General features: G+C 37.5%; 1 protein-coding gene across 2 annotated transcripts; it reads right to left on the bottom strand.

Moving 5' to 3' along the window:
• Positions 1 to 6: 6 nt before the first annotated feature.
• LOC145618663 (thiamine pyrophosphokinase 2-like) lies at positions 7 to 9266 on the bottom strand. Of its 2 annotated transcripts, XM_081673438.1 has the most exons (7): positions 9122 to 9266; positions 8196 to 8465; positions 8005 to 8101; positions 3943 to 4015; positions 2569 to 2670; positions 2096 to 2345; positions 7 to 547 (listed from the first exon to the last, which is right to left on the bottom strand). In XM_081673438.1, the coding sequence occupies exons 2-7, from the start codon at positions 8317 to 8319 to the stop codon at positions 432 to 434; spliced, it is 762 nt and encodes a 253-aa protein (XP_081529564.1). In that variant the 5' UTR covers positions 8320 to 8465; positions 9122 to 9266; the 3' UTR covers positions 7 to 431. The 2 variants fall into 2 exon arrangements, with proteins under 2 accessions (XP_081529564.1, XP_081529565.1); XM_081673439.1 differs by lacking the exon at positions 9122 to 9266 and having other exon boundaries at positions 8 to 547; positions 8005 to 8106; positions 8196 to 8314.
• Positions 9267 to 10432: the final 1166 nt, after the last annotated feature.

The raw sequence follows: 10432 nt of genomic DNA, 5'->3' as shown, positions 1-10432 counted from the left end.
TTGCGCAGGATTAAGAACTAATATAATCTTAGGCTATAGCAAGGATTAAGAACTAATAGGATGTCATGACCTTCACAAAAATGCAAAGGAATATCGAGTTTATGATATTGTAGATCATACATATGATAAACTAATGCTTTAATATCTATAATGAATGAATTGAGATAAATAAATTACACATGCTCTAAACTAGAATATAATTATACTCGAGTAACGATTATGGCTTAACTACACAAGCTAATATGTGAAGCTTTCTTGAAACCTTTATTGTTTTCGACAAAATCCGTACGAACCAACACTACCTTTTATTGCAGGATCAGCTTGAGAATCAACAGGCGATCTGGAAATCTGCTTTAGAAACTTGACGAAAACTATCAATGCAATGGCGGTATATAATGTTTTCTTAATACTGCATATACATGAGACTCGTGTCACTTTTTAATGGAAATTGTCCATATTAGATCTGCATCAGAACGAACAGATACAATATCTCCAGTCACTATGTTTGATGTACTTAACAAACCGCCAAACGTCATCTCCGTGTCATCTGAAAAAATCGGAGGAAAATTATGTTAAAACAATGTTAAACATACACACCACAGAAAGAGGATATAAATTACATCAGTAAGCAATATATACACAAGTTTATCTCTTGTATCACCAGAGTTAGTCAATTGTACCCACCACTCACAATTAAGGGTGTGACAGGATGTTTCAGGTCCACAGTTCAATAATATATCATTACTGCTATACGAGGCAATCTTTGACAACTCTAAAATAAGATGTGAATCAATTCTGAACAAAGGGAGCACATCAATGAATTAGATAGACCTGTTTAGCACATACTAGTTTTTAAGTTAACTTTTCTACTTCCCAATAAATACTTCACATGCATGACAGTGTCATCTGCCGACAGACCTGGACTACGCATGACTACCATTCAATACTTAAGAATGGCACTAAAAATCATTGCTGAAGAATGACAATTACTTGTCGACAACTAGTTTTTAGTACCTTTGGCAGCATAATTTAGTTCTATAATCTATTATAGGCATATATGAGTAGTTCACATAGATACCTAATACGGCAATTCCCAAGTAACTCTAACATCCGCTATTCATAGAGGATAAAAGAAAACAGGGGGAACATGATGTTGGTTTAATTATTTCTCTTTTTCCAAATAAGGTAAATTATAGTAGGCTAAGGGAGATATAAAGAACAACATACAAGGAAAGTATTTCATCATTATTTAAAGTTGTTACACACAACACACCCACTCAAAGCAAGTAAAAGAGATATTCTACAATTAGGGTGATACAAATTTAAGACTTCTTACTGCATACAGAGGTCATACCATAAAAACACTTGAGCTTAGTTAAGGTGATACGAATTAAAGACTTTTTTCTTATTGTATACAGAGTATCATATTAAACACCACTTGAGCTTAGTTAAGGTGATACGGATTTAAGACTGTTTCCTATTGCATACATAGTATCATACCATAAAAGCACTTGAGCTATGCTTAAAAGAGAAGGAAAAAAAAAAAAAAAAAGAAGAAGAAGAAGAAGAAGTTTAAGTCTAATAAGATTAAAAAAAACTCAAATAAATGATAATAAGGTTACAAAGTTCTAACATGGGCTAATAAATTCAATTTGCAACTAATGTAAGTTTAGACAGTGCAAATAAATTCATGAAAATTCGAAATAGGTCTAATAGTTCATATATTAGATATATTCGAGTAAATCTAGGAGTTATGTCATACAAAACCAAGAGAACAAATGAATGTAGCAAATTGATAGGCATGCTATAAGTTTGAGGATCTTGATTAAGTTATGTGTACACCTAATATGAATAGCATTTCTGCTAATTGCAAAGTTCATGGCTTCTCTCTTCAATGATGTACGTCCTAATATACTTCATATCTCATATATTAGTACAAACAGGAGCAAATGCAAGATAAGAGGAAAGAAAAGGTAACAAAATGAGAAAATATTGACCAACAAGTTAACAATTCAGCAAAAACTAATTACGACAATAACAGAGAAACCGAAACACCAAAATGAACTATGCAAATAGCACACAAACATCTACTTACTGAGGTTCCATTTCAAGCCAGAGGTTGTGGTATGAAAAGCAGGCATTCCAATTGGTAACAATCCACAATGCGGCCCAACAACAGAAGGCTGAATATGGATCTCATGATGATGAGTTTTAGGGAGAAGTTGGATCAAGCAGTCATCTGAAAGAAGGATTACTCTCAAGTTAGAGAATCGATAAAGGACATTAATGTTCCCAGCTTCATGATCAAAGCGTCCACCAAGTGCTCCGGTAACAAGAATGCATAGCTGCAAGGTAATTAAATCAACCAATCAACTCTGCCCGCGGAGAAAAAAAACCCAGTATTTGTCTCATTGTCCAAGTTAACGAAATATATTAACATAGTATATATTCCTATTGCACCTAAACAGATAAGGATGCAGGCATAGCATAATACAATAGCTTTAAACTAAACACGATGAGGAAAAAGATGCGAAGCTCAGCAGCTCAAGAGCATTTGAACCAACTTACATCTGATTTCTCAGATTCTGGAGTCAAATTACTGAGATGTGATATACACTTGTGAAGGTCTGTGGTGTCTTGGTCATGAGATTCATTTATTGCATCACACCCCTGACAACAGAAAACCGGTAACAATGTCAGCAAAAAGCCAAGATAATCATGCACAGTTAAAAAAGAATGTGAACCACATAGCACAGCTAAACATCTAAGTAGAACTCATAGACATAGCAGAAAAAGTATTAGCTTCTGTTCTCAGCCAACTGCCATAAGCAGCAGCGTACTAAAAGGGAAAAATGAATAAATAATTTATTTAAATAAAAACAATCCAAAAAGTAGAAATCAAGAATCACTTATGTCTAACACAGGGTCAAGCAAAACAGTAATGGCTTTTAACAACTGCAATTATATACTAAAAGCATATTGTCACCATACAAGGGAACAAAAGCTATGGAGCTCAGTCGTGGTTATCAGTATCAGAGACCGATATGCCATATGTGTCCAGCTGTCAATATTGGTTGTTTGGGGGATTATTGCATGTTTCCGGTCCAATATATTAATGCCCACTGCCCTACATACCTATGTTGAAACATGAGATCTCTGACAATCCTGACTTTGATACTTAAGATTGAGGTAAAATGAAGTGCCGAAGTAAGTCAGGATGAATTTGCAAGATAAAGCAGTTCAGTCCCACACTACTCCCACTTCACAAAATACATTGCTCCCCCAACATTATCTCGTTTCTACAGGTGATGAGGCAGGAGAGTCACAAGGTGGTTCAAGGGTAAATTTTTTTCCTTATTTGTCAAAACTAAGCAATATATTGCTGGCAGAGTCTAATCTGTCTCTATGCTTATATGTAGTGGGATGCACACACACACACACACACACACACACACACACACAATATATAAAATAAAATAAATAATACAATAAAATAAAGAAATTTAAAATTGAAGACATTACAGCCATAAAGGCATCAATACATGAGAGAGTATAGCTTTTTCTGTTCACTCTATCCCCATGCACACCACACAAGCACATATGACAGCATCAATTACATAGAGCACAAAGCTCCAATGTAAAGGTATGAAAAATAAAATTAATTCGATGCTTGCAGTCAAATATGCTAATTTCTGTAGACCCTTAACTGAGAACAATAGGTAGAGTCTAAATTAAGATATTATTTATTTAAACCATTATGATGTAAAGTTTCGTTTTAGAAATGTTCTAAGTTATGCACTCCTAATCAAACCCATTAAATGAAAGATACTTAAATATATAGTTATATACTAAAACAGGTGACAGCATAAATATATACAGCAAGCAAACAACCTTTCCTAAAAGCGTTATTCTTAGAATGATCCAATTGATAAAACCACTAACCAGATTTGTATAAAAATCCAGAATCTCTGCTCTGACGGAGTCCATGTCACCCTTAATTAAATCTGGTATATACCTGTAACCAATCCAAATCTTAAATCAACTTATGGAAACAAAATCGCAAGTAGTTACAAACACAAATAAAAAATCCAAGTAACAAAATTAATCAAAATGACAGGTACATATACTATTCATTCAAAGGGTAGCTAATGATCAACCAAGTTCGTCAGTGCTTAGACAATTGAAATAAAACTAAATAAACTAACAGGATTTGCATGATTAATGATAGTACTGCAATGACATTGGGAATGATAAATACGAAATGTTTTAGCACTCTAGGGAATGTCTTGATCATGCAAGCATGCCAGTAGTGGTTCCACATAAACTGATAAACCACTAATTCAGAAAAAATGGAGTAGCATAACAATTCAACCTGACATGCTACTTTGGCACATTATTCAAGCCAACTAATATAGCATTCAATCATTTTTATAACAACAAACAATCAAAAACTCAACCCATCATAATTGACCATTTAATCCACCTAAAATCAATCAATCAATCAATCAATCAATCAAAGCCTTAATCCCAAAAGTGGGGTCGGCTAACATGAACCAAATTTGATTATTCCGTGTAGTCATCAACATAAATCTTTCTCCTCCATCCCTTACGATCCAAAACTTCATCCTCACGTAAATCCATGCACTTCATATCCTTCCTCACTCCTTCCAACCAAGTCATCTTTGGTCTCCCTCTTCCTCGTTTAATCCCTCCATGGTCCCACTCTTCCACTCTTCGCACCGGTGCACCCTCGGGTCTCCGTCTTACATGTCCAAACCAACGCAGACGATTTTCCCTTAATTTATCTACAATGCCCGCCACACCTACTTTCTTGCGAATAACCTCATTTCTGATTCTATCTCTTAAAGTGTTTCCACACATCCACCTTAACATGCGCATTTCCGTAACCTCCATCTTTTTAATATGCTCTTTCTTAGAAGCCCAACATTCTGTACCATAGAGCAACACTGGTCTTATGGCAGTCCTGTAGAATTTTCCCTTCAACTTTAAGGGAATGCTGCGGTCGCATAACACTCCCGTGGCCGCTCTCCATTTAAGCCACCCTGACTTAATCCTGTGGGTCACGTCTTGATCAATGTCACCATTCTTCTGGATGATCGACCCTAGGTACTTAAAACATTCACTCATGGTCAAATCCTTTCCATCCAAACTCACCACTTCATTGCTTGTCCCCCTCTGAGTGCCAAAACGACATACCAAATATTCAGTTTTACTCCGACTTAGCTTAAACCCTCTAGATTCCAACCTTTGCCTCCATTGCTCCAACTTGACATTAACCCCATCCTTAGTCTCATCCACCAAAACGATATCATCTGCGAACAGCATACACCATGGAACCTCATCTTGAATTGGTCTAGTTAATTCATCTAGAACCGTTGCAAAAAGAAAAGGGCTTAATGCAGACCCTTGATGCAATCCGATTGTAATAGGGAAATCTTTTGTCAACCCTCCGCATGTCCTCACATTTGTTGACACATCCCGATACATATCCTTAACTAGGTCTACATACCTTCGTGGGATACCTTTCTTCAACATTGCCCACCAAAGTATCTCTCTTGGCACCTTGTCATATGCCTTCTCTAAATCAATAAAGACCATATGAAGATCTTTCTTCTTTACCCTATAAAACTCCATCATTTGTCTTATCAAATGGATTGCCTCCATAGTAGATCTCCCAGGCATAAAACCAAATTGGTTATCTGAAATGCTTGTGCATGCCCTCAACCTTTGTTCAATCACCCTTTCCCACAACTTCATAGTATGGCTCATAAGCTTAATTCCTCGATAGTTAGAACAATCTTGAGCGTCTCCTTTGTTTTTATAAACCGGGACCAAGGTGCTCTTCCTCCAATCTTGTGGGATCCTTGTAGCCGTCCATATCTTGTTGAAAAGGTTTGTTAACCAATCAATACCAATCTTACCCAAACACCTCCACACCTCTATCGGTACCCCATCAGGGCCAACCGCCTTCTTAGGTTTCATCTTCCTCAGTGCAATCTCCACCTCTACTCTCCTAATCCTTCGCACATACTCCATGTTGATTTCTTCATCACTCATAGAGGTATCTCCTATCACAACTCCATTACTTCCATTAAATAATTCATCGAAGTACCCCTTCCACCTGTCCTTGATGCCCTCCTCTTGCACTAGGACCATTTGGTTCTTATCTTTGACACACTTCACCATGCCAATATCCTTCCTTGCCTCTTGTCTTCTCTTTGCCATCTTATAAATGATCCTTTCTCCCTCCTTGGAATCAAGCTTTTCATAAACCTCCTGATATGCCTTTTCTTTTGCTTGGCGAACAGCTGCCTTTGCCTTACTCTTAGCCTCCTTATACGCTGCAAAGGTTTCATCACTCCTACATTTTCCTAAGGCTTGATAGCATTCCCTTTTTTGCTTAATTACTGCTTTCACCTCTTCATTCCACCACGAAGTATCTCTCTGTACCGAAGTTCTTCCCCTTACTTCCCCTAAGACCTCTTTGGCCACTCTTAGGAAACAGTTCTTCATTCGTAACCAAGTCTTGTCCGGATCCACCTCTCCATCCCAATCCGCTTCTTCAATTACCTTTTCTGTAAAAACCTTAGCTTTTGCATCCCTTAGGGTCCACCATCTTATCCTTGGTTCTTCTTGTCTAACTTTTTTCTTCGCCTTCTCTTTCAGACGAATAGTCATTACCAATAGCCGGTGTTGGGTGACCACACTCTCCCCTGGGATAACCTTACAGTTTATGCAACTTTGTCTATCTATGCTCCTTGGGAGCAGGAAGTCTATTTGAGTTGCATTTGCTCCATTCCGAAAAGTTATCAAGTGTGAATCCCTCTTCTTAAACCAAGTATTAGCCAAAATTAAATCATATGATTGGGCAAAATCCATAATAGCTTCACCACCGGCGTCCCTCTGCCCATACCCAAAGCCTCCATGGACACTCTCATAGCCATCTCGGCTCGCCCCAACGTGCCCATTTAGATCCCCTCCAATATATAACTTCTCTGAGTGGTGGACACCCTGCACCACCTCGTCTAGGTCCTCCCAAAATTGTCGTTTCTCTTCTGCATCTAAACCCACTTGGGGAGCATAAGCACTGATAACATTCACAATCTCCTTGCCACATAGCAACTTCAGCCTTATCAACCTATCGTTCTTCCGATAGACCTCGATCACCTCTTTTGCCAACCTCTCATCGAGAACCACACCAACTCCGTTCCTAGCTCCACCATTCCTTGTTCTGTGGCTCGTTTCTTGCCCAACATACCATACCTTATACCCCAAAACCAAGCCTCGAGCTCCTTCTCCTGTCCATCTTGTCTCTTGGAGGCACATGATGTTCACGCGTCGTCTTTTCATTACTTCTACCAATTCTGCTGATTTTCCCGTAAGAGACCCCACATTCCAAGAACCAATCCGCAAACTAAATTCTTTTCTCCCACGCTCCCTCCTGATCCCAACTCCAAGCCCTTGATTATTTGACACCACAATTGGGCAATATGGCGCGTCGCTTCTGGGCGACGACCTAGCAACCCTTACATACTTATCACTGCACCCGGGTCTGGGAAGTGCAGCGCGTCGCTCAGTAGGGAACGCCCCAATGGCACGCCCTTGCTCATTTGACACCACACTCGGGCAATGTGGCGCGTCGCTTCTGGGCGACGACCTAGCAACCCTTGCATACTTATCACTACACCCGGGTCTAGGAAGTGCAGCGCGTCGCTGAGTAGGGAACGCCCCCACGAAAATATCTGTTTGGCTCATGTCATGGGATGTGACGAAGTTTTATACTGGCTGTCACTGGCCTACCGTAACCCTCCTCCTTTATCCAGGCTTGGGACTGGCAGCGGGAAACCCACTGGCGGAGTTTTAATCCACCTAAAATAAAGAAAATAAATATACAACATAAACCCAATAAAAATTACATAAAAAAATTCATATTTTTCATTTAAAAAAAAAAAAACACTTAGAAAAGAAGAGATTAAAATTAACCTGTTGCGAACATCAATAGGATTTTCAAGAGGGAAAAATTGAGGAATTTCATCAAATAAACGATTAGCTCCTCCATCTGCACAAATTCTTAATTTTGCTGTACTATACACAAATAAAATACCCAAATCAAAATTAACCGCCAAAAATTAAAACAAAATAAAACCCAGAAAAATTGGAGGAAGAAAACGTACCATGGTCCCATAGAAGTGGGGCAAAACGAGGAAGACGCTGGTTAAGAATAACCATGGCGTATTTTAGCGAAGAACCCGGAATTGGTGGAAGAAGAAAAGATGAAGAGTGTTGCATTACTTCCATATTATTATCACTATGATAACAATAAGAAATTTCAGTGAATTAATTTGTTGGGTTTTTGTTGTTAAATTGGAAGATCAAACTACTGTTTTTAATAGTGGCGGATCCGGGATTTCAGAGCTTGTGAGTCACCCTGAATTATTGATGACCTGTAAAAGTACCAAAAAAATTTCGAATCCATCATTTTGGAGCTTCGTGGCATCTTATCAAAAACCCAACGAGCTTTCTCTAATAACCCAAAACTCACATACATGTAAAGCAAATTGTTCTGAGAAAACCCATCATTTAAAAACCCAAATCTGACAACATGGGCATGAATTTGCTTGCCTTCTAAAATCCAATTATCAATGCAACAAGCTCTAACAAGAGAAGGAAACATAAGTACAAAATCAAGCATTCCCCAGCCAAATAGCATTGCAAATAACCCCTGATTAAGGTGTTGTATATAAAAGCATCTGGTTGGGGCATTTTATCAAAGAGTCGGTGGGCATAAACCAGATTTCGACAAAGCACAAAATTTACCCATTACATCAAAGTATGAAACAATAAGGTGAATAACCAAGTAATCAAGACTACAAAGTAGCAATTTTACCAAATAAAGTTGAATTCAATTCAACATTTCAACACCAAAATGAACAACCTGTCAAAGTGTCAAGACTATGAAATCAAAGACTGAAATTATAATTAATTAACACAATAATGAACAACAAATCAACAATTCGTTCAATTTGAAATTACACATAATTAAAATTAAAATAAAATCGGTGGTTAGTTGATAATTTAAATTTGAATACAATAATAATACCTTGCTTAGTTGCTCTGCTTCAATCGGTGGTCGGTGGCGGTGGGCTGGTGGTTCGTCCGGCGTCGGCGATGTGAGAGAGTGAGAGAGGGAGTTAGCGGTGTGTCGTTTCAGACTTTGACTTTCGTTTCTTTTCTGGTTTTTGAGTTTGTCAATGGGTTTTTGTAGAGGAGAAAGAGATGTTTGAATCAAAAATTGAAATGGAATAAAATATGAGATGGCGGAATATCAAATATGTGGGTCCAAGATTTCATCTTCAGTACTCCCTCCGTGTTTTTTTAAGTGATATACTTTTTATTTCCGGCCGTGTTTTTTAAGTGATACACTTCCTTTTTTGGCAAAAAAATACATTAAAATATTATCTCTCTCTCCTCTCAGGGTCCCCACCCAAACTCACTACTACTTTTTTATTATATATTTCCTCTCACATTCATTACTTTTCAATAAACTATTAACCCCACTATCTTTCTTTAACAATTTTTTAATACTCCACTACCCCACTCGCCTCTTATTTTATTTAAGTCAGTTTAATTGCCTAAAACTATGTGCCGGTCAAAGTGTATCACTTAAAAAAAATGGAGGGAGTAACTCAAACCGATTTTACCACGGAGTACCGGAAAATCTACAATTTAAACAAGATGTTTGAACTCCTGCTAGATCCGCCCCTGCCGTAACCTCTATGGCCCCGTATGATTGACCAAACTATGGCTATGTCTATGTTCATAGCCTTCGTCGGTCCATCCCATAATACTTGACACAATTTTTATTTCCGTCCGTCCTAAAATACTTGACACGTTATTAAATATGGAATGAGACCACTAATATAAAAAAAAATTTCCTTATTTTCTCTCTTCTTACTATAAACAAATTTTCCCACTTGTTGTCTTACAATATAAAATTCAAAAAAAGAATTTTTTATAAGTTTTCTTAAACTACGTGTCCACCTCAACATCCCAAATATTAGGGGACGGAGGGAGTACTTATTTACATATTTGCCATCCACGTAAGTTTGGATTCGATTATCCCAATATTTTGAATAATTAGAGCATATTCGTTGATAGGCGTGTCGCGTACCTAACAAAAATAACCTAACAAGACCACTACTATGTAGACGGGCAAGCAAGGGTCGGATCCCAAGAGACTATGGTTCAACTAATTATATAGATTCAAGTAATTACTAAGCAAGTAAACAATTCAAATAAATGAGAATAAATAACTAAAGAACTAATTAAAACGATTAAACTAAATAATATGACAAATCAATGCTAAAAACATCCAAGATCAAGCATCACCACGAATACAATTAATGCAATA

This window comes from Chenopodium album, chromosome 26, assembly GCF_948465745.1.
Source record: "Chenopodium album chromosome 26, dcCheAlbu1.1, whole genome shotgun sequence".
Lineage (NCBI taxonomy): Eukaryota > Viridiplantae > Streptophyta > Magnoliopsida > Caryophyllales > Amaranthaceae > Chenopodium > Chenopodium album.
Note: the sequence above shows the minus strand (reverse complement) of the source record. Positions and strands in the feature narration are given on the sequence as shown.

Excerpts from the sequence above, each read along its gene's own strand:
- LOC145618663 (XM_081673438.1), bottom strand. The coding sequence starts at position 8,319 with ATGGAAGTAATGCAACACTCTTCATCTTTTCTTCTTCCACCAATTCCG. Across the intron at positions 4,016-8,004 it reads CCTATTGATGTTCGCAACAG|GTATATACCAGATTTAATTA; the intron begins GTTAATTTTAAT and ends GATTGGTTACAG. Across the intron at positions 2,346-2,568 it reads CAGAATCTGAGAAATCAGAT|CTATGCATTCTTGTTACCGG; the intron begins GTAAGTTGGTTC and ends ATTACCTTGCAG.